The following is a 23,709-nucleotide window of genomic DNA, read 5'->3' as shown; positions in this document are numbered from 1 at the left end:
GACCTGAAGCCCTCCAGTGGTATTCAGAAAGCATTAATAAATAAATAAATAAATATCACCGTTAACATATACGGGAATCACATATGACAGATGTTGACCTCTTTAAGAGCTGTACATGATGAATTATGCTAAAAACGCTTGAAACAGTTTTACCTCCTAGTCATAAATTCAGTAACCTTGTTGAAATGGACAATGACACATTAAATCCCCAAACCAATCATTTCATTCCCACTTCTTTGTTGAGCCAAACACAATAACTTCTCATCAAGACTACTCAGAAGCAGCACCTAATTTTAGTTTAACAGATGAAACTGAAAGAAGGTCTACATCTACGCAGTGTCTTCAATAGCCAACTCTGAAGCAGTGATTTTCCTATGGGTGAAATAGGTGAAAAGCTGTTGGGTAGACAGGGCACCCACAACATTTCACCATCATGAGGATTTAATGTGCCATTGAATCTGCTTGTTTTAGTCCTTTCCTCCCCCTTTACAATTTTTTCAATTTAAAGACCATGTTAGTATACAACTTTCCAGCAACAATGACCAGAGCTCATTGAAATACTAAGTGAAAAATCTCATTCAACAAACTCAATGACAGCACTATACAGGAAACAGAAAACTCCATAAAACAACTATGTTGAAAAGGGATTAAGACTGGTTAAGCAATGCAAACCCTTAAGAACAAGGAAATACCCAGTTCTGGGACACACAGCACATTTCCAATGACAGTTAAAGAGTTCTCCCTCTTTTCAAGGAGATTTCTCCCACAGAGAAAGAACCCCTCTTCAAAGGAGAGATTCATCTCCCACACGTTGATTACAACCTTAGCAAGTATTCAAAGTTGACATATGTACATACGTTAAGTGTGCAATGTGTTATGTATTCCTAGAGGAAGGATGAGGTCACAGTTACATTACACTGCAAGGCAGATTACTGTGCAAAACTATTCACAGGTGTCATAAATATAAAGGGAAGGGTAAACCCCTTTGAAATCCCTCCTGGCCAGGGGAAAGCTCCTCTCACCTGTAAAGGGTTAAGAAGCTAAAGGTAACCTCGCTGGCACCTGACCAAAATGACCAATGAGGAGACAAGATACTTTCAAAAGCTGGGAGGAGGGAGAGAAACAAAGGGTCGGGGTCTGTCTGTAGTCGTCTTGGCCAGGGACAGAACAGGAATGGAGTCTTAGAACTTTTAGTAAGTAATCTAGCTAGGTATGTGTTAGATTATGATTTCTTTAAATGGCTGAGAAAAGAATTGTGCTGAATAGAATAACTATTTCTGTCTGTGTATCTTTTTTGTAACTTAAGGTTTTGCCTAGAGGGGTTCTCTATGTTTTTGAATCTAATTACCCTGTAAGATATCTACCATCCTGATTTTACAGGGGGGATTTCTTTATTTCTATTTACTTCTATTTTTTTATTAAAAGTCTTCTTGTAAAACACTGAATGCTTTTTCATTGTTCTCAGATCCAAGGGTTTGGGTTTGTGGTCACCTATGTAAATTGGTGAGGCTTTTTATCCAACATTTCCCAGGAAAGGGGGGGTGCAAGTGTTGGGAGGATTGTTCATTGTTCTTAAGATCCAAGGGTCTGGGTCTGTGGTCACCTATGCAAATTGGTGAGGCTTTTTACCAAACCTTGTCCAGGAAGTGGGGTGCAAGGTTTTGTGAAGTATTTTGGGGGGAAGGACGCGTCCAAACAGCTCTTCCCCAGTAACCAGTATTAGTTTGGTGGTGGTAGCGGCCATTCCAAGGATAACGGGGGTAATATTTGTTACCTTGGGGAAATTTTGACCTAAGCTGGTAAAGATAAGCTTAGGAGGTTTTTCATGCAGGTCCCCACATCTGTACCCTAGAGTTCAGAGTGGGGGAGGAACCTTGACAACAGGATTGGGTCCTAAGCATACACACAGCTCGTATATGGTAAAGGAAAAAATTCCCCATACTCTGAGACTACATGGTGAATCAAAACCTGAACCTGAACACACAACCCTTTCTACAAGCTCAATCAGCACGCATAAGAATTCTGTTGCATCTGGAGAGAGACTAAGTATGTCTCATCCAAGGTACCAAGCCTTTATCTGAACAATGGAAATGGGGCAGTCAGCAGCTACTGACTTGGAAAACTGGTACTCTTGGTAACAAGCAACTACCACACTGCTGTGACAGTCTGTACCTCTATGTTCACCCTTTTTACAAGACTGTGATAAATTTTGTACAAAATATGCCTTGTGAGGTTGTGACAGGTTCCCCAGGGTTCAACCTGGAACTGGGGAACAGCTGAGTCCTCTGTCTTACCAACTTGGGCTCCCTCTCACATTGTGATGCTTTGACAAGATGCAAACCTCTCCAGGTCCTGCACTCACACAGACATCCACAGGCAGGGACACACCCAGCTGAATTACATGAATGCTTCTCCTAGCCACTCATGAACCAACAATTGAGAGCCAATTCCCCACATCTCCCCAGCCTGGGATCCCAGAGCTGTACCATCTTGCCCTGGTCAGAAGCCTGACCAGCATAAATTTATTACCCAGTCCACCCCTCCCTCAATGTGGAGAGGACATGCACCATCTCTTGTTCCTGAGCAGACTTCCCATGCACTTCAAGCAAAACCCACTGTTTTAGCTACAATATAAAACAGATTTATTAACTACAGAAGGTGATTATAAGTAATAAGTGTACAGAATAAAAATGGTTACCTAGGAAATAAAAGTAAAATCACAATCTGAGTTTTATAAACTAGACAGAATTCGAATCAAGCAGTGTCTTAGCCTGATGGTATAGTTTCTTAACACACAAGTTAGGATTCTTCTTTCTAGCCTGGGACCACCTTCCCTGCTCAAAGTCTTTGTTCTCCAGATGTCTTTCCAGGTGTTGAGATGTGAGGGGAGTGAGGACAAATGATGATGTCACTTCCTCTCCTTTATAGGTTCCTCCAGGTTGCTGGAAAGATCTTTTGCTATGTTGTGAGTCAAGCAGTCTCCATTGTCTACATGCTCTCTCTGAGAGGTCTCCAATGTATACAGTACCTGGGGTAGTGCCTGTGAGTGTGTAACACATACAATTCAACAGGATATTAATGTTCAACAGATTAAGACTTTTTAAAATGATACTTTACAAGGCATTTTTTTACAAAACATATCATAATCATAAAACCATTGTAAATATAGGGGTGCCATGGTGCTGCTTTGGGGTACAAAGTATCACACAGGTATAATTTGAAAACTCAGAATCTGCTGAACATTATTGTCCTGGTAAATATGCATGGTGACATTGTATGTAAAGTTCTAACATTCTACTGTATAAGATATGATCCAAGTCTGGGGAAACAACCAGTTCCCCAGAGACAGAAGGTTAGCCAACACCTCAGCCAAGTGTGAATAAAATCAAATGGACTATGATTTGGTTAAGCAGCCTTTCTTTGGCAGGAAGAAGGATGTGAGTGAGAAATTTATATATTGGCAAAAAAAAAAAGCAGATGAAGATTCCCATCCCCAAGACCTCGTGTCTCCTGAACCCCAAGTGGAGATGATCTTCAAAGGGAAAAGACAACTATAAAAAATCAGAAGAGAAGCCCCAATTCATCTCTTTCTTCATCTCTACTCACAGCATCCACACTTTAAAGGCAAAGGAAGAATCATTGGACTGGGGAGGGATCCTGTCTGAAAGATTCAGCCAGTAAGACTGCTTGAACATGTGGTAAGAGAGACCTTTTTGCTTTAAATTCACTTAGCTTGTTAAGATATTAATTTGTGTTTTACCTTTTAATTTTATGAAGCCAATTCAGACTTTTATGCCTCAATACTTGTAATCACTTAAAATTTATCTTTCTGTAGTTAATAGAATTGTTTTATCTAAACCAGTGTGTTTGGATTGATGCATTTGGGAACGTCCATTTGAGATAACAGCGTCCCTGCACATCATTTTTAATTATTGAAATGACGGACTTTCTATGAAATTGTAGTGTCCAAAAGGAAGGGGCAGGCAGTACGATACACATTTCTGGAGGAGAGTCTGGGACTGGAAGTATCCTGGTGTCACCCTGTGATATAATTCAGGAGTGACTGGCCAGAGCATTCTCATAATTCAGTTGGGAGTGATTTTGCATGCTAGAGGCTATGTAACCAGAACAGGAGTGGTTCTTACAGCAAAACAGGGTAAAAGGCTGGAGAATTGAGGGGACACAGCTGTTTAACAGTCCAGATTATACCCCGGTCAATGTCACAACTGCCCATCACTAACTTCCACAAACAGTGAGCCCAGTTTTCCGCTGAGCTGTGCCACTCTCTCATCTCACTAGTAGCTTTCCTAACAGACTTTCCTCTACCTGCATTGAACCCTCTAGTTGGATACACTGCCTCAGAAATTGTAAATCTGTTAACAGAAATGGGCCTATGCTATGATGTTCAGATCCAAATCCAAGTTTTCCCAAAGTTTTGAGTTAGGCCCATTATACAGATAAGCCCAAGCCACAAAGGTTGGATCTGTATAAAATCTTCCCCAGAACTGGGGGATGGGTCTCGGAATAGGGGATGTAGTTTAGGCCCGTCTCTACTTTTTCCAGAGGTCAGCAAAAGAAAAAAAATCTGGAATTGAAAAAAAATCGTTTTGTTTCTCCCCTGCTTATGTTTGCCCTCCTTTGTGGCTTCTGACCAATTTCCATAACCAGCATTATAGCTCTGATCACAAAAGGAAGTAAAAACAAAAGGAGAATGGGGAAATACTTAAACAGGAAATTATTCACACTATTTGTTTTCCTACTGAAAACACTTTGAGCAGCTGGAGGTTTTTCCAACATGACAATTATTTTGTTATGTGCTTTCTGTGGAAAGGAATATTTCCCAAATAAATACTACACTTTATCTCTTGACATCTGAAGAAAAGGCATTTTTAAACAGCTGCAGGAAACTCTTGTCAGATTCCTTAAAGTGAATGGGTAGAAAGCCACTTACCCCCAGTTGCCACAGTAATTTCACGTAGGAAATGGCCATAAAATGGAAAATCGAAGGACAGATTCACTCTCTGCAAGGAACAACACCAAAAAAGAAAAATCAATAATGTGAAGAATAGGAAGAGAAAAACGAAGAGCCCTCCACTTCAAAATGTGATTAACCCATTTATTCCTGCCATTTTTAAAGCAGCCTTGCCATTTGGAATCCCCAGTGGTTAAATTGGAGGAAAAAAAAGTGTACGAGCTAAAGGCCTGAAAACACAGCACATGGAAACATAGGATCTACACTACTAATTAAAAAAAAATACAGCCCCACTAAATGGATGATTCTATTCGGTATGGGTAATCATCATGTTTGGGAAGGGTTTCCACTAAGCAAGGTTATTTCTGCCTTTTTTCTTACTATGACAACCATCATTATTTCATGGCTATAATAGTACCTGAATATTACAACATACCCTAATATTTGTCCACTCCATCAATTGCAGGCAATGGTCTGTATTTAAAATATCCTTCAAATGTATTTTTCTAAGCCTACTTCTGTCTTGTTTTTAATTTGTATACTACCTTTGGATTGAATTTGGCTCCCTTGCAAAAGGATCAGTTTCTCCAGCCATCAGAGATTTTTAATGACTTATTTGGCATGAAATTAACCACTGAAGATTACAGTGACTTGAAATTAGATTTTCTTTCCTCTTAAATGGAAACCAGAATTTTGAAGGGATTTGTTATTACTTTTTTTTGTTTACAAATGGAACAGCAAAACGCATTTTCATTGTGCTAATTGGACTATGTAGACTCTCTCTCTATATATATAAACTGAATACTTCAAGGCAAGATGGCACATCTAATGACAATATGTGAACAGCTTTTTCCCAACATGTTTTCTTTGTTGACAAACATGGTATATTAATGTACATACTCTATTGTCCATGTGCTTCTTCTGTTATACATTATTTCCAACAGCACAGCTTAAAAATGCCAAATTTTCTGACCAAAACAATACTGAGGGACACAGGTAAAACATACAAGCCCCCCAATATTGGGTAAGAAAAATATGTACTCATAAAAAAGGAGTAAAGCAGCAGCAGATTTTGCTGTTTAAATAGATATGGTCACTTGTGAGTGACCAGCATAGCAGTATTTATTTCTTCTCTCTCCACTTTGGTTTATAATTATCTTACTTTTTTCTTCCTTTCTTATAAGCCCATTCATATTTCCTTTTAAGTATCTACATCTTCAACATACTTCTTTAAATCTTCACTGTTCTAAGTCTTGCCTCCAGACTATTTCTTTCTGCCCAGACCAGAAAGTAGAGGGTTTTTAATTTTTTTTATTTTTTGCTTAACATTAACCATTGTTATTTCTACCTATATCTCCCCTTACTCCTGTTCAGCTCATTTAGAATAGCTTTTACAACAATTTAGAATCACTTTGGCAAACAACTGTGCCCCCTTAGCAATATAGCAGGACTCTGAATTAAAAGCTGTACTATTAAAAGACCCATCCTGTGCCCATTCAACAAATATTGAGCTCTCATTAATTTCATTTGTACAGTTGGGCCCTAAATCCTGGAACTGTAATATCTGTTTAATACAATATTAGGATTTAAATAATCATCTGTAATACAGGGCATAAACGTCTGTTTTTAAAGGTGTATTTTTAAGGACAACCATCATTTAAGACATGCTCACCTTTCCAGCTGGAAAGCTTATATGAACTTTCGCATTTATAATGCTGTAGGGTTGATATTCTCTGCAGGAGAGAAGCTCTTTCCATGCACAGGTGATAGAATTTGTGTGCACAAAAGAGAATTGTGTATTCACTAAATATCTGGTACCTTCCTGATTCAGCAAATCTGTTATTAGATGCCCTACCAATGAATCTGTGCATCCAAATCACAACTGGAGTTTAATTTTATTGCCAAAATATTAATGACAAATAAAAAGAATAAATAAAAATGTTGAGAAAGAGTTGTAGATGGGAAAATATAATCCTTTTTATTTTCAAAGATAGAATAGAAACAAAGGAAGACTGTATTAATTGACTGTTCATGATTCCAATGAGAACTGCGGAATAATATCATTAAGCATTGATAGTGCAGGACTTAGAACTGACACACTTTATGGCTAATCTTCATTGTTCCTTTTCCCTTGAAAAACAAGAGTAAGAAATGGTATGGGCAACTCAGAAGCTATATGTTTCTTTCAGTATTGCAGAACACATTTATTTACTTGTAGACTGAACAGGTATTTTGTCCATTAGTTATTTTGAGGTGATGGTGGAAGAAAGGTGATACCATAATTCTTAGCATTCCCAGAAGGAATCATACAGAAAATACTTACAGGCAAATTGCCATGTCAGAAACACTGATTTCTTGATGTGTCAGTCCTATAGATATCGTTGTGTTCTATAGGCAGTTATTACAGAAATGATATCCCAGCATGGCCGTGAGGTGGGCATTATTAATGTCCTGTATACAGGTAGTTACATCTGTCCTAATAGCTGCACAACTTTGAAATGACACTATATATAACTGCAGGCTTGTACCTCATTTTCCTTCCTTATATCCATTAGGAAAGTACAATTTCTTACTTTGGAATTTTTCTATTTTTTTTCTAAATTTTCATAATTTCTAATTTCTCTGTCTTATTTTATCATTTCTAATTACCTATTTTTTCACAACTAATGTTTTATTTTTAAAAATAAACAAAGGCAAACACTAATGAGCTACCTTATGATAATAAACCACTATATTAGGGAAGTGGAAGGTAAACAAACCCAAACATCTCTCAGGATACAAATTTCAGTGTCAAAATTCCAAATAGTAATTTATTGAAAAAACGTTTAAAAATTAAAATTACAAAAATAGCAGAAGTTCTCATCCAAGAAATGAGAACATTTAGATTGCCAAATTATTGAAACATTGAGGCAGGAGGTCAAATTTGAGATCTTACTGTGAATCTAGGGAAAACTAAGTGTCCAATGAATCTTTCCAAATTATAGTTTTGCAAAATTACCTTTCTAATTCATTATGACCTCAAGCTCCGAACGGTTTACAAGTTGATACAATATGTTCAAGCTTTATTACATCTGTTCAGAATCCCCAAATTATAAAATGCATTAACACTGAGCTTTTAAGCAAATCTGAATCCTTGTTTTCCTATACTAAAGAATGATGCTTAAGAAGTCATCAGCATCTAAATCACTAAGTCTCAGCAAGATGTGTGAATTGACCTTTCATTGAGTAATGAAGGAGTTTCATCTCTGCACAAGGAGATGAGAGATGTTTCTGCCAAGCTCCAACCAGACCGCCCATTTGGCATTTTAAATACTATACTAGTTTTGTGGTTTCTTTTTTTCAAACGTCATCACGGTGATCATTTGTAAGGAAGCATAAAGCTATGAACTGGTGTCAAGTACAACTATAGCCCACATTCCTTTTCTCTAGATGCAAGATTAGAATCTTGACTTAACTATAATCAGTCTTTTAGAATTACTATTTTTTACCCTTTGAACTAAAAGTCTTGGTCCCTGGGCTAGCAGAAAGCCGAGTGAATTATGAAAGCAACATTAAAAGCATAATTCATTAAAAAGGCTTTTAGTATAGAGAGTTATTTTTAAAATTTTCCTGTAAAATATCCATGTAGGAGCCAGGTAAGTAGAATGTGTCCAATTCCAGACTATCATTCCATGACAGCTGAGCCATGCAGCATATGTGGGTGTTGGTGGATCCAACATGCAAATACAAATCAATTACACACAGAGAAATAAAACCTTACTGGTAGATTCATTGGTACTTATCCATCTTTAAGAGAGGACATAAAACAGAGGTCTCAAGAGAGGTCTTAAAAACAATAGCAAAATCTATGCCTGGATTTTTATGCCTATAATTGAATTTTGTGGGCAAACATCATTACTTACATCTCTATCTATTATGGACACAAAGCAGGTGGATTCACTGTTACTCTCTGAGGTGAATATGAAATGGATTAGTTAAACCACATTACATCCCTGTGTGGATGCTGTTAATCAGAATTAAAGGGACCTTAATTTGGTTTAGTTTAATTCACTTTGGTTTAATATGGTTTAACTAATCCACTTCAAATTCACATCTTTAGTTAATTTGGATTAATTTTCCTGGATGTTCACCATGAAAACAAGCCCTTAGGGGCATGAAGAATCCACATCCCTGAGTGACACAGTTAAACTGACCTAACCCTCAGTGAAGACAGCTCTAGGTCAATGGGAGAATTCTCCCACTGATCTAGCTACTGCCTCTCAGGGAGGCGGAGTACCTACGCCGATGGGAGAACCCCTCCCGCCAGCATATGTAGTGTCTTCACTGAAGCACTGCAGTATGGTGCAGCTGCGACACTGCAGCATTTTAAGTGTCAGTCCATTCTAACCCTCTGGATTCACTCCCTCACAACTTTTACAAAATTTTGCTCTTGGACTGAAATTTCTCATGCTTAGCCACAATGGTCCAAGTTGAAACAAGTGTGCTTACAAGTTAACATGTGCATTCAGAGAAAAAAATGCCAGGTGAAGGCTGCCAAACAATATTATGTAACATTTCTAATTTTAATTTAACCCTAGATTTAGGGCCCCAGCTATTGCCAGAGTGTTTCTTGTTAGGAAAATATTCAACTCTGGGAAAGGTATTGTTAGTTCTTTTGTACAAAGTTTGCATTTTTTCAGTCTTTTCCCCAACTCAGGTGAAGAGAGTGCTCACGAGAAAAAGCCTTTGGCAGAGTAGCAAAACCATGAAAGATTCTTATTTGTGGCACACTTCCCAACCCCCAGCCCCACGAACTGACTTAGAATGTGTGCAAAAGTCACAGATAACTGATACAGAGCTTTATTAAATTCATCCCAAAGATAGGAAACTGTCTCAACCCCTTTATTTCCATTATCCCCAGCCCCTTACAGACTTCTTAGCTATTTATTTTGACCTTTTGGCTAGGCAAAAGATTGCCTGAATGCTGTCCTTTGTCAGCCTAAATCTACTGGATTTATTACCTTCCTCGGTTTTTGAACTCTGAACTAAATCCCACAGTGATTCGTCTGTCTCCTACTTCCCTCTGAGCTTGTCACCTCACTGGTAGGTTTATTGGCTATGGGAAATAATATGACAGAACCCACTGGAGAAAAGAATTTTAGCTTTGTTTTTGTTCTCTCAGCCTCAGAAGGCCCCTCTTGCATGTTTAAGAACCATTGAGCTATCAAGCAAAGCTACTACCTGGAGTTTTTTCAACTGTCAGAACCTCATCTCATTGTTGCAACTAACTGGGTAGTAGATGAAGCAAGAATTTTGAGTCACAACACAGAATCTTAATGTTCCTTATTTAATTAATGCCCATATTGGTTCTTCTGTTCAGGCAGTTTCCAGTAGTTGGTCAGACATGGGAATACAACTTGGAAATCATGCAGCATCCAATTATAATTGTATGCTAGCTGCTTATTTTTGTATTCATGGTACAGGACAGTGTGACTGGAATTAGCCAACGTAGATTTCTAATCTGGAAATGGAATTACATCTGCCACTTTAGCTATCGTCATTTGACAAAAAAAAGTTTAAATCATAATATTTTGGCAAGAATTTAAGAGTTCTCAAAAGGAAGATGTGGCTGGCACTTCATACAAATTTAAAATGTAAATGCAAGTCTACTCCCTGTTGGGGTTAAAAACAGGAGTTAAGCAATTTAATCTTGAGCCCAAACCTGATGTCAGTGAATCCAGGGGCAAAATTCCCCTTCAACAGCAGCAGGATTGCTTTGTGCATCATAGTTTTTGATCTAACCTCGAACACAACTAAGGTGAATTTTCAGTTCATCTGGAAAAAGTTCCTTGAGGAAAATATTCCCCAAGGGACACTTGCAGCAGATGCACTAAAGCAACATATATTTTTTTTATCACAGCATTGTACAGACATCCAGAGCTCTGAGCTATAAATGCAGAGGTGAACCACCTTTAGTAGAAGTTGTCCTAGATAATTATTGATGTGTCAGTCATAGGAGAAAAATATCAAAGCCAGTCAAAGAGGGAGAGTATCAATGTATAGCGAATCCCTTACTGCTGCTTGCCGATGGGTATTGGACAAAATCCCGTGGATCTTCACTTTGTCTTTTTCCATTTGGTCTATGTTCACCCACAAATCCCGGCTGACAGAATCAAATGGGCCGTATGTCCTGGAAGTATAATAATTATGATCTGTATCCTCCTGTGTGGGGGAAAACACACAAACAAAACCAAGTACAGATTAAAATGGAAAATATCTCCCAGACATTTCTAAATTTGTCTTTGAAATACTGAGTTTTATTGTTCCTTAAAGCAACAAATAAGACCAAACTGTTTCTATGACAAGTAAACTAATAAGGAAAAGGTACAAACTTTAAATCTATTATAGAAGATATATATATATATTTAAAAACAAATAAAATAGGAGGCAAATATTTGCCTTGCATGTTATAATCTTATCTTATAAATGAAATTTTAGTCATCCCAAAACTCAGATATATAGCTGCTGTAAAGGCCTTACTGAAATCTGTGGGAAAATGAATGCTGACTTCCAAGTGAGTGATAGCCAGTAAATCCCCTGTGACAACTTCTCCACTTTAATAACAGCAAGAAGCAGTACTACTTTCAGCTAATGGCTTTACAATGATGGAATTTTTAATGTGTTTTCTTTTTATTGACCTGCTTTTTATTAGAATGCCCATTATTGATAATAAAAATTGTTCTTTGGTATGTGTCAGTCTACTCTACTATTTCATCTTAAATTAGCATGAGATTATTTTTTTATTGTACATGTTCCACTCAATAAAGAGATCTAACTACTTAATGGATTCTGCTATACCAAAGCCAGAACGTCCATCTCTCTGGATCATGTTTATTAGCGGTATCAACTAGAGCTGTATGAATAACTGATTTTTAGGTTTGCTGGAATTTCTGAAAAACTTCTCCCAGTTGACCAGAATCAAAGTTTGTGTGTGCATGTCTGTGTGCTTGAGAAATCTGAAAAGTTGGTAACAATTTTGGGGGGTCAAATTAAACATTTTGCTCAACTAGAAAATGAAACTTTTTAGTTTGGGTATTTTAATTAAAGTGAAGGAAATGAGAGGCTACATTCACTAAACAAACACAAATAAAAAAAAACCCAAAGAAGAGGAGCCATCCCTTATAACCTTTAGCCTAGTGGTTAGGGCACTCAGCTGTGCTGTAGGAGATTCATGTCTGAATCCCTGCTCTGGAGCAAGAACTGGAACCAACCCAGGTCTTCCCCTGCCCAGGTGAATGTCCTAATCAGTAGGCAATGGAATCATTCTCACTCTCTTTTTCTGGCCAATGACTATTTAAGTGTTTTATTCAAAGTAGAATAGCTTCAAGAAGAGATTGAGAGATATCTTCCCAGAATACCTTATAATTGCTGCTTTGTGAATGGTGGCAAACTCCCTTTGTGAATTTAGACTGAAAATGTGAAATGTTTCCTTTTTGATTAAATGAATCATTTCAACATTTCAATTTTTTTTCTTTTTTCATTCAGTCCAAAACAATTTGCCAAAATCAATACCAATTCAGAAATATGTTTCAGTTGACCTGAATCTGCATTTTGGGGCAAAAAAAAATTCATCTGAAAAAATTCACCCAGTTCTAGCCTCAACCCGTATAAAATCCTAACCGTTCAGGGTAATAAATTACCATACATATGTTTCAAACTAAAATTTCCAGTTCTGCGTTTTCTAAACTGACAGTACTTAATGCTCATGCTTAAACATCCACAGAAGCAAAGTCAAAGGTAAAATACATGAGGACTGGATTTGCTATAATGGATCACACCATTAAGTGCACCAAGTTCTGCAGTTGCTTACAACAGTGACAACTTCATCATGTTTCAGAAGAAGTTCAGTGCCTATATCCACTTCTGCAATGCTGTATATGGTGCACATGATGGCCAAGACACTCAAAAGTGACAAGTTATTTTGAATGGCCAAGTTGAGCATCCATCACTCTGAAGTTCAAGCCCCGTCCAAAGCATCTCAAGCTGAACACCTAAAATCTGAGGCACCCAAATTCACTAGTCAATTTCGAAAATCTTGTCCAGTAAGCATAATAAAACAATGAGCCCCATAGTACTCCGGTGAGTAACGTCATTAATGTTTCTAAGCCGCTTTGAGATCTTTGGATAGAAGCCTCAACAGAAGGGTTAAGTATTGTTAGTATAACATGCAGAAAAATGCAACACTCTACTCTGTGGCAATCAGCTTATGCACAATAGCACAACATCACTACCCTTCTTCAGCACACAAAAGATGTTGAAATTTGACATGATTATTTTTATGTGCACATACGTATGCACATGCACGCGTGCGTGTGCACACACACACACACACAATTTGTAGTATAATAGTGTTCAAAAGCCCCAGTCAGGATCAGGATCCCATTGTGCTGAGTGCTGTAACATGGATTCAAACATAGTCTCCGGCCTGAAGAATTTTCCATCTGCTTTAAGATAACATACAACAAGTGGGCGTAACAATCAATTGGATGGGAAAGGTAGGATGGAGGTAACAGGGATAGGAGCAATGGAATAGAAGCAATGATAAAAATAGATCCATAATAATAATTAGCTCTTATATGGCAATTTACAGAGGAGGTCAGTATTATTCCCTTCCCACAACCCCACATTTTTGCAGGTGGGGAAACAGAGGTAAAGAGAGGGGAACTCTTTTGCCCAAATCACACAGCAGGCCTATTACAGAACCAGGAATAGAAGCCAGGTCTTCTGCATGCCACGCCATTGCTCTAGCCACTACACTACTAGCCATGTAACAACAACTAGTAGACTTCAAGATCATCGTATTTAAAAATAAATTATCCAGAGATAATTCTGGTGCTGTTGTCCAAATGGAGCTTAGGTTTAGAAGGGCTTTACAGGCAAGGATAAGAAGCTTTCATTCAATGGAGTGGAGAAGGAAGGGGCTCAAAAAGTGGGGGAATGACATGACAATGGGCCAGGAAGACAATCTTAGCAGTCATGTTTTGATTGGACCTCATGCAAAGGAGGTGGGTGTCAGGAAGGCTATACAGGAGGAGGCTGGAATATTCAAGACAGGAGATAAGGGCCCAAATGAGAGTTTTGGCAGCACGTACATGAAGAAAAGACCAGGGTTTAGAAACATCATGGAGAAAGAAATGGAAAGATTTGGAAATGGCCTGGATGTACAGGTCTAGAGAAACGCTCAAGGGAACATCCAAATTATGTGCTCAAGGGACTGGAAGACAGTGGGACTATCAACGACTTTATGGAGCTAGCTTCTAGTATTTTCCCTTCTAGCTTCACATTTTTTCTCCTTTACGAAGGAACTTGAGTTGTGATCCAGAGATTTTACAATCTGCACTTCTACTTTTGATCTGCAACATTCATTGCAGCTGGATATCCATGCTTACAGCTGAAACGAAAGAACTTTACAATTGCTGATAACTGCATGGCATCTGCAGAAGAATGGAAACCAGTGACTTGGGGATCTAAGCCGATTAGATAGTCCTGCTAATATTATGACAGCTGCTACTTTGTAGGATACCTAAAAGTAGGAGGCTAAGAGGGATGGAAAACAAAGGTGCTTGAGTGACAGCCAGAGACGGAACTTATCTAATGTTCCTGTTTCTTTTTCTTGCTCTTTAATTGTTTTCCTTTGTCACAAATTAATTATTGTCACTCTCAGAAATAATTTAAATGAAGGAGTTTACCCTCTACTTCTAGCTGTGACAGGATTACACACTTCTTGCCTCAATGGCAGCAAGAAATAGTGTGATACGATTACATACTTCTGTTTCCAGTTTTCTTCGCCAAGCAAAGTAATTGAGTCTTACTATTGAAATATGCTATACTTAGAGTAAATTAAAACCATTACCATCCATTTCAAACTTTCTCTAGTCAAAGGACAGCCTAGGGTATGACTGATCAAAAGCAAGTGCTTTGGAAGATAGGATTAAAATTCAAAATGATCTGGACAAACTGGAGAAATGGTCTGAAGTAAATAGGATGAAATTCAATAATGACAAATGCAAAGTACTCTACTTAGGAAGGAACAACGAGTTGCACACATACAAAATGAGAAATGACTGCCTAGGAAGGAGTACTGGGGAAAGGGATCTGGGGGGCATAGTGGATCACAAGCTAAATACAGTCAACAGTGTAATGCTGTTGCAAAAAAAGCAAACATCATTCAGGGATGTATTAGCAGGAGTGTTGTAAGCAAGACATGAGAAGTAATTCTTGCACTCTGCTCCATGCTGCTTAGGCCTCAGCTGGAGTATTGTGTCCAGTTCTGAGCACCACATTTCAGGAAGATGTGGACAAATTGGAGAAAGTCCAGAGAAGAGCAACAAAAATGATTAAAGGTCTAGAAAACATGACCTATGAGGGAAGATTGAAAAATTTGGGTTTGTTTAGTCTGGAAAAGAGAAGACTGAGAGGGGACATGATAACAGTTTTCAAGTACATAAAAGGTTGTTATAAGGAGGAGGGAGAAAAAATGTTCTTCTTAACCACTGAGGATAGGACAAGAAGCAATGGGCTTAAATTGCAGCAAGGGCAGCTTAGATTTGACATTAGGAAAAAATTCCGAACTGTCAGAGTGGTTAAGCACTAGAACAAATTGCCTAGGGAGGTGGTGGAATCTCCATCATTGGGGATCTTTTAAGAGCAGGCTGGACAAACACCTGTCAGGGATGGTCTAGATCAGAGGCGGGCAAACTGCAGCCCGCAGGACCCTCCTGCCCAGCCCCTGAGCTCCTGGCCCAGGAGGCTAGCCCCTGGCCCCTCCCACATTGTCCCCCCTCCCCCACAGCCTCAGCATGCCACGCCACCAGCGCAATGTTCTGGGCGGCCGGGCAGCACAGCTGCAGAGCTGCGGCCTGACCTGGTGCTTTGGGCACAAGGCTGCAGCACCACCAGGTGCCAGTGCTCCAGGCAGTGCATTAAGAGGGCAGGGAGCAGGGAGGTTGGATAGAGAGGCGGGGAGTTAGGGGTGGTGGTCAGGGGTGTGGATAGGGGTCGGGGCAGTCAGAGGGCGGGGAACAGGGGGGTTGGATGGGGTAGGGGTCCCCGGGGGGCAGTCAGGAAGGAGGGGGGGTTGGATGGGGTGGCAGTCAGGGGCAGGGGTTCCGGGGGCGGTCAGGGGACAGGGAGAAGGGGTGGTTGGATGGGGCAGGGGTCCCGGGGGGGCAAGTCAGAAATGAGAGGGGGGTTGGATGGGGCAGGAGTCCCAGGGGAGCCGTCAGGGGCCGAGGAGCGGGGCTGGGTGTGTTGGATAGGAGGCAGGGGCCGGGCCACACCTGGCTGTTTGGGGAGACACAGCCTCCCCTAACCAGCCCTCCATACAATTCTGGAAACTGGATGTGGCCCTCAGGCCAAAAAGTTTGCCCACCCCGGTCTAGATAATACTTAGTTCTTCCTTGAATGCAGGGGAATGGACTAGATGACTCTGAAGGTCCCTTCCAGTTCTATGATTCTCTAAGAACATGGAAGCCATTCCCAGCTGTCCAAAGCTCTAATCCTACATTTGGTCACATCTGGAATTGTCATTGAAAGGAATGGGATCTTTACCTGAGAAAGGACTGCAAGATCAGTCCCGAAATCGTTTTGGAGGTTCCCTCACACCTCTGGAGAGGGGTATGTGGAATCACAATGGATGCTCTTTCACATACAACTACTCATCCAAAGTGCGCAGATTTATCACAAACTGCTACTGCAGTAGATACATGATATTTACATTTTCAAGGGCTTAATTATAGTTTATATTCTAGGGGATGCAGCCAATTAGTTCATTTTATCATCTATTTGTCATTGTATTATGTGGTGTTATGGTCAATTCATATGCTATTTCATATATAATCAATGCATGTTAAATAGATTTAAATTGTAGGTTTATAGAAGTATAAGGCTGACAAGTATTTAGGAGTGATGAGTGTGTATTAGGTATATAAGTAAAGCATTGCTGGAATGCAAAGCCTACAGGCTCAGACCTATAAGATTTTACCTTAGCCAGACTAGGCCATAGGCTTAAGAATGCTTGACATGAGTGAATGACTAAGGAATAACCCTATGCAAGGAAATCACAAGATTACTGTAAAAAAAATGTGCCAATAGGTGATGTTATGGAACAGTAGATTGCAGTAGACTGCAATATATTGTCGAAGACCACAAGACACCTGATTGTAACACCTTTGAATGTTCTGTCCTGACCACAGGTTGCCAAGGACACATGTTGTGCATAGATGCTAATGACAATGAAAGGAACTAAGAACAACCTATGAAAAATGGGACACCCCGATATTCATGGGGGATGGAAGTACAGATAAGGAAAAGAGGGTTGAAACCCTCATGCATATGGTGTTAGGTGTGGTCATAACAACAAGATAAGAGAGGTTCCCTGGTTGGGTAAAAGTGAGAGAACCCCAAAGGATAACCCCATGAGAAACTTGAGCAGGAACAATCCCTCTATCGATGATTGGCAATTGCTGCTTCCCGCAGCCCCAGTGGCCTGGAGTGGCAAACCGCAGCCCCTGGGAGCTGCGATCAGCCGAACCTGCGGACGCGGCAGGTAAACAAACTGGCGCAGCCCACCAGGGGGGTTACCCTAGCGGGCTGCAGGCTAAAGGTTGCCAATCCCTGATCTATTGAGAGATCCATTGGACTCTCCAATATCTTTGAGGATGTGAGTATGACTACAGTCTTAGTCACTGCATGCATTTTTGTAGGATTTATATATGCACAGGTAATTGTAACATTACTTATTGCTTTAATAAAACTCGTAGTACAGATAAGACTTTGTACTTGTGATTGTTTCTGTGGTCATTATCTTTGGACTTCCTGTGTTCCTAGAGCCTTCAAATGTGAGAAAAGCACCAGAAGTAATTTTCACTCTGTTGAGCTTGTAACTGTAGCAACAGGAGCTGAACCCATGGTAGTTTAATACAAAATTACTAAATTCAATTTAAATAAATAAAAAGCCTAAAGGGAAATATACTGACCATAAGTTTTGCTTTATCTGGAAATGACAACTTATTAGCAGTCGTTACTGATGCACTTCACTCACAGCTGTTGCAGATAGAGGTACTTTATGGTTATCTTCTGATGTACCCTATATGCCAAAGAGCATTAGCTCCAGTGACAGCATTTAATAAGCAACTCCTAATAGCCTCAAAAGCTCCAGATTCGTAATAAAAGTAAACATAAGTAAAATCATACTATCAGAAAGATGGTATGCAAACAACTTAACCAAGTACTTTTCAAGTGGTTAGAGTCAAGAGTTATTACTGTTATGGTAGATGATTCAAAAAAGGTACAGTAAATTTAAAGTTCCAAGTTTAATTCATCATTCAGATGACATAATGTTTTTATAGAAGCTAAAATGTAGGTTAATGACATCATAGAGACCCAAGGAAGAGATCAATTCCAGAGGTAATGGGGATAAGGGATTACAAAATAACTATTGCATTATTTATCTTAAGCAAAGATAAATATGCACAGCTTTAACTGCAAAGCTAATTTGCAGTTAAAGCTCCACAAGGACTTTATTTATTGCCAATTTCTAATGACTGATCAAAACTATTCCATTTACTCTCTCTAGCAACCAAATGACTACATAACCCCTGTCCCCTGCCCCATAAGGCCATATTATTAAGGCCAAATGACTGCTGTATAAGAGTATTTTAAATGGTACCTTGATCCATGCTTAAAGGAGAATCTTTTAACATCTTGCAATTACACACTAATTATAGCCTTCAGCTGAACAACCAAGTCAATGTGTATAGAATAACTGATGTATAAATAGCTATTAAGTTTTGTGTAAAAAAACAGTCTTATGCACTGCCGTAATTCAGATACATTAACTTCATGTATTTCTGAAGGGAAATGAAATCGTTTCAACAGGGATGATGTAAGGAAACCAGCATCTGCCCTTTCAACAAAGAGGCTAAATTCATTCTAAACATCTTTCTCACAGACAACATTCTGTGACTACACTGTTAAATGCCCTTTTATTGTAATTCCCATTTCTACTATTTGTAAATCTTACAGTGTGGCTGGACTGGAGCACTGTAATTAGCCTAACATTAGTTCTGGTAGAACTATGCCCCTCCCCCCTTTATTTTTTATTGTTAGTAAATTAGAAAATCTGGGTTCTATTCCAAGTTCCTACATCACATAATTTGGTACATATACTTCCAGTAAAGAAATCAACACAAAGATTGCCGGTCTTAACACAGTGCCCAGCTAATGAGTCATATTTCATTTGTATCAACAAGCATCTATGGCTTATTTTTATTCTCTGATTTATGGGTCTCTGTCAATAGTATATCTGTTCTGTAATACGTTCTATTAATAGAGTCTAGATATATAGGGACATCAAAAAGCTAGAACTGATGCTAGTGTTGGGTTCAGGCATTGTATTTTTTAAAATGTGTTATTATTTATTTCCCTAGCTCTCGAGACACGAGCATGTAAGTTTGCAGACATTGTAAAAATCAGTTTTAGCAATACAAAAGCAATGTAGCTATTAAGGAATCAGAGCAAACTTTACAAATATTTCAAATGCAGTAAAAGCTTGACAGAAAATAAACAACATGCAGAGAAAGATGCCAACTCTTGTTTCCATCTCATTTCTTGTGGGAGAAAAAACATGGAAGATTTCTAGCGAGTTGATATTTGAACACTATTTTTTGAGGTACTATTTGTTGTCCACCTCATCTAGAGCAGTAGTCTTGTCCATAAATATGCTTAGGAAGTAGCTTCCCCAGATTACTGCATACAGCTTTTACTGAAATGATTTCCCCAGACTTTTTCAGTTTGGTTGGTGGGATTATTGCATTAACCATTTTTCAACTGGTGCTATATATAAAGTGGATGCTGGACAGAAATGTCCATCATATTTCTTCCCTGCCTCACGAACAACTTATTTGTCACCACTGTTAATTATATGAATCATTAACAATTTCTCTTTGCTGGAGTTGCAGTCTTCCTACTGTGTGGAAACAAAAAAACCAGAAACAGACAGAAGTTAATTTCACACTGTTTTGACCAGAGATGTTGCATGGTGACCTATACAATTCTAGTAGTCTTACTGGGTCTGATTTATTCAGAAGTGTTGAGCACCTGTAATTCCCATTGCAGTGAATGAGTGTTCAGTGCCATTACAGATCATACTTGTCCTGTATTTGTCAAATTAAATAACAGAACACACAGACCATATACAGTGTGTGTACAAATGCACCAGAATACAATCTAAATACCACAAAACAATTTTCCCATTCCAGAAAAAAATTGGTCTCCTTTCACAGATTAAGATTTCCAATGTGTGGCAGAGAGTTAGGTGAGTTTATTGGGCAAAACAAACTGTCCATACCCAATTATTAAACTTACTCAATTTTAATGTTTTATTAAGAAAATATTCAGGGCAATATATCACCACCTTAATCAATTATGAAGTATAAGTAAAACAGAGCAGGACAGGCTAGTGATCAGTTACCCAGTCCTGGAGTGCAGGTAGGCTGTTTCTGTTATCATCAGGTCCATTCCCATTTGGCTGTGTAGATCCTGCGTTGTTCCCTCGTGGTCAGTAATTAGCACTCTTTTATGCCTTATACACTACATAACTCATGCATCACACACGAGCCATCCTTGTTCTTGCATGTATTACCTAACTGATCACTCATCACCCTTATCCATACTTGGTATATTTCAAGCTATATACAGCCTTCATTTTTGTAATCACAGACAACACTCTTTTCCTGACTGGGTTATGCTTTCTTAGCATCCCTCCACTTACATTATCTAGATAGCTTATTTCATTGCCCTAGGCGTTTTCCTGTTTTTCTCAGATTTAACTATTCTTGTGGCCTTGTCCTTATCATTACCAGTTCGGGTGTGGTGTAATGGTCCTTGGCACCTAGACTATCAGTCATTGTAGAAAGCCTACTTATATAACTTCAGTTCAGTTATTATCTGTACATGACCTTCCAACACTTGGATTTTTTAAAAAGCTGTTACAACAAACCATGCATGATGTTCATTTCTGTGATATTTCAAAGTAATAACCACATAATGGCTCCAAAATGTATTCAAATTGCTAGTTAGGTCTCTGGCCAAGGAAGCAGGTGAAATGAGAAACTAGTTAACCTGTAAATTATCAGCACGCAGATCAGAAAAGCAACTTCCATTTGGATGTACAGACATCGTGAGCTGGTTACAATATAATCACTTGTGACTTGCACAGGGCATGTGCAGCTACAGAAATCATCTCAGAATTCTTTAATTAAGAAACTTTCACTCAGTACTTATTGTTCCTTTAACTCTTTCCCTTGATTAATTAATTATTATTATTAGTTCAGTTTAATTTTTTGAAGTGAGCTTGTCTTTTTAAAGGTGTCCGATTGACAGCCATGGAGATGAGAATTACCTATTTCTCCTCAGGACAGATAATGCATGGGAGATATTGTTGCTGCCCTGCCAATTTTCCTCAGGTCTGAATTCAAGGAACTACCCTTTAGGAATAAGAGGATAAGTCTCTCTATCCCCCTAAGAAACTGATCCACAGCATACTGAAATCAATGGGAAACTTGAGAGTACTTGCTCTCTCTGTGCTGAGTATAGAAATTGGTGCCAATCAGTGACAATGCAGGGGTAGTTTCTGCGATCAGTGTTCAGTGCCGTTCCAGATCATACTTGCAGATGGACATTTATATACAAGAACCTATACTAAGCATACTAATTATACTTTTCAAACGCATAAGGTATTAACCCAACATGAGGTAACTATTTTGGATCTCATTGAGCTGGTTAAAGATGAATTCATCAGTGGACTAGAAGTTAGTGGTTGCCTAGGGAACAAGTGATCATGACCTGATTGTATTCAATATAGACAAACAGAGAATGGTCCCAAACAGAAACATGAATACTTGGTGTTTCAGAAGGCCTAATTTTCCAAAGTTGTGGAAAATTATGAGTGAAATTGACTAGGAGGAAAAAATTTAGACAGAAAATTTTAAATGAAAATTGGGAGGTCTTTAAGAAAAGTTTTAGATGGCCAAAAGGCCACAAATCCACAATCAAAAAAGAGAACAGCTTTTGGTTGAGTGGCAAAGTGAAGGCAGCAATTAGATATTAAAAATACAACATATAACAAATGGGAAAAATGAAGAAGAGATAGCAATCAATATAATTAGATGTTATAATGTGCAGAAAATTGATGAGGAAAGCTAAAGAAAGGGAAAAGTCTTTGGCTTGCAAGCATAAGGACAATGAAAGATTTTTTTAAAAAATATATTAGGAACAAAAGAATTTTTATCAATGGTATAAGTCAATTACTACATGGAGAATGTAAAATTGTTAATAAAGATCCAGAAAAGGCAGAAGTGTTAAATAAATAATTCTGTTTTATATTTGAAAAGGAAGAGGAGAAGAATGTGCTTGTATCACGAGTACAGCAAAGTATTTTCCACTAGAAACCCTGTTTTACCCACATTCTGCCATATATTTCACGTTATAGCAATCTTGGATGATGACCCAGCACATGCTGTTCATTTTAAGAACACTTTCACTGCAAATCTGACAAAATGCAAAGAAGATACCGATGTGAAATTTCTGAAGATAGCTACAGCTCTCGACCCAAGGTTTAAGAATCTGAAGTGCCTTCCAAAATCTGAGAGGGATAATGTGTGGTGCATGCTTTCAGATGTCTTAAAAGAGCAACATGCCAATGCGGAAACTACAGAACCCAAACTACCAAAAAAGAAAATCAACCTTCTGCTGGTGGTATCTGACTCAGATGATAAAAATGAACATGCATTGGTCTGCACTGCTTTGGATCGCTATCAAGCAGAAGCCATCATCAGCATGGACACATGTCTTCTGGAACAATCGCCGAAGCATGAAGAGGCATATGTATCTTTAGCACGTCTGGCACGTAAATATCTTGCAACGCCAGCTACAACAGTGCCATGCAAATGCCAGCTCTTACTTTCAGGTGACATTGTAAACAAGAAGCAGGCAGCATTATCTCCTGCAAATGTAAACAAACTTGTTTGTCTGAGTGATTGGCTGAACAAGAAATAGGACTGATTGGACTTGTAGTCTCTAAAGCTTTACATTGTTTTATTTTTTGAATGCAGGGGGGTGGTTTGTACATAATTCTACATTTGTAAGTTCAATTCACTTGCATTAGGTAAACTGAGAATACTATTTCTTTTGTTTTTTACAGTGCAAATATTTGTAATCAAAATAAATATAAAGTGAGCACTGTACACTTTTTATTCTGTGCTGTAATTGAAATCAATATATTTAAAAATGTAGAAAACACCCAAAATATTTAAATAAATGGTATTGTATTATTGTTTAACAGTGCGATTAATTACAATTAATTTTTTTAATCACTTGGCAGCCCCAGTTTTAATACAGCAAAGTTATACATGTAGGAACAAGAAATGCAGACCATAACTATAGAATGGGGGAATGTATTCTGAAAAAACTGTGACTCTGAAAAGGATTTAGGGGTCATAGTAGAGAACCAACTGAATATGAACTCTCATTGTGATGTTATGGCAAAAATTAATGTTACTTTTCTGTAACTGAGGTTCTTCAAGATGGAGTCTGTGTACTTACACTCATGGAATGTGCCATCCAGTACAGCCTCCAGGGTAGAACTCTGGCTAGTAGTATCTGTAGGAACCCTCCCGTGCCTCCGTAGCCCCTCCCTT

The 23,709-nt window shown here is 38.6% G+C and overlaps 1 protein-coding gene across 1 annotated transcript in view; it reads right to left on the bottom strand.

Annotated features, from left to right (window-relative positions):
- The window catches only part of PLXDC2 (plexin domain containing 2), a 440,899-nt gene that overhangs the window by 177,146 nt on the left and 240,044 nt on the right, over positions 1–23,709 (bottom strand). Inside the window, exons 3-4 of the mRNA XM_084618781.1 lie at positions 11,027–11,173; positions 4,952–5,021 (exon numbers count right to left, since the gene is read on the bottom strand). Of these exons, the coding sequence (XP_084474907.1) occupies positions 4,952–5,021; positions 11,027–11,173 (217 nt within the window). The remainder of the gene's footprint in view (positions 1–4,951; positions 5,022–11,026; positions 11,174–23,709) is intronic.

The sequence above is a fragment of the Lepidochelys olivacea genome (genome assembly GCF_965140295.1).
Source record: "Lepidochelys olivacea isolate rLepOli2 genome assembly, chromosome: 2".
Lineage (NCBI taxonomy): Eukaryota > Metazoa > Chordata > Testudines > Cheloniidae > Lepidochelys > Lepidochelys olivacea.
Note: the sequence above shows the minus strand (reverse complement) of the source record. Positions and strands in the feature narration are given on the sequence as shown.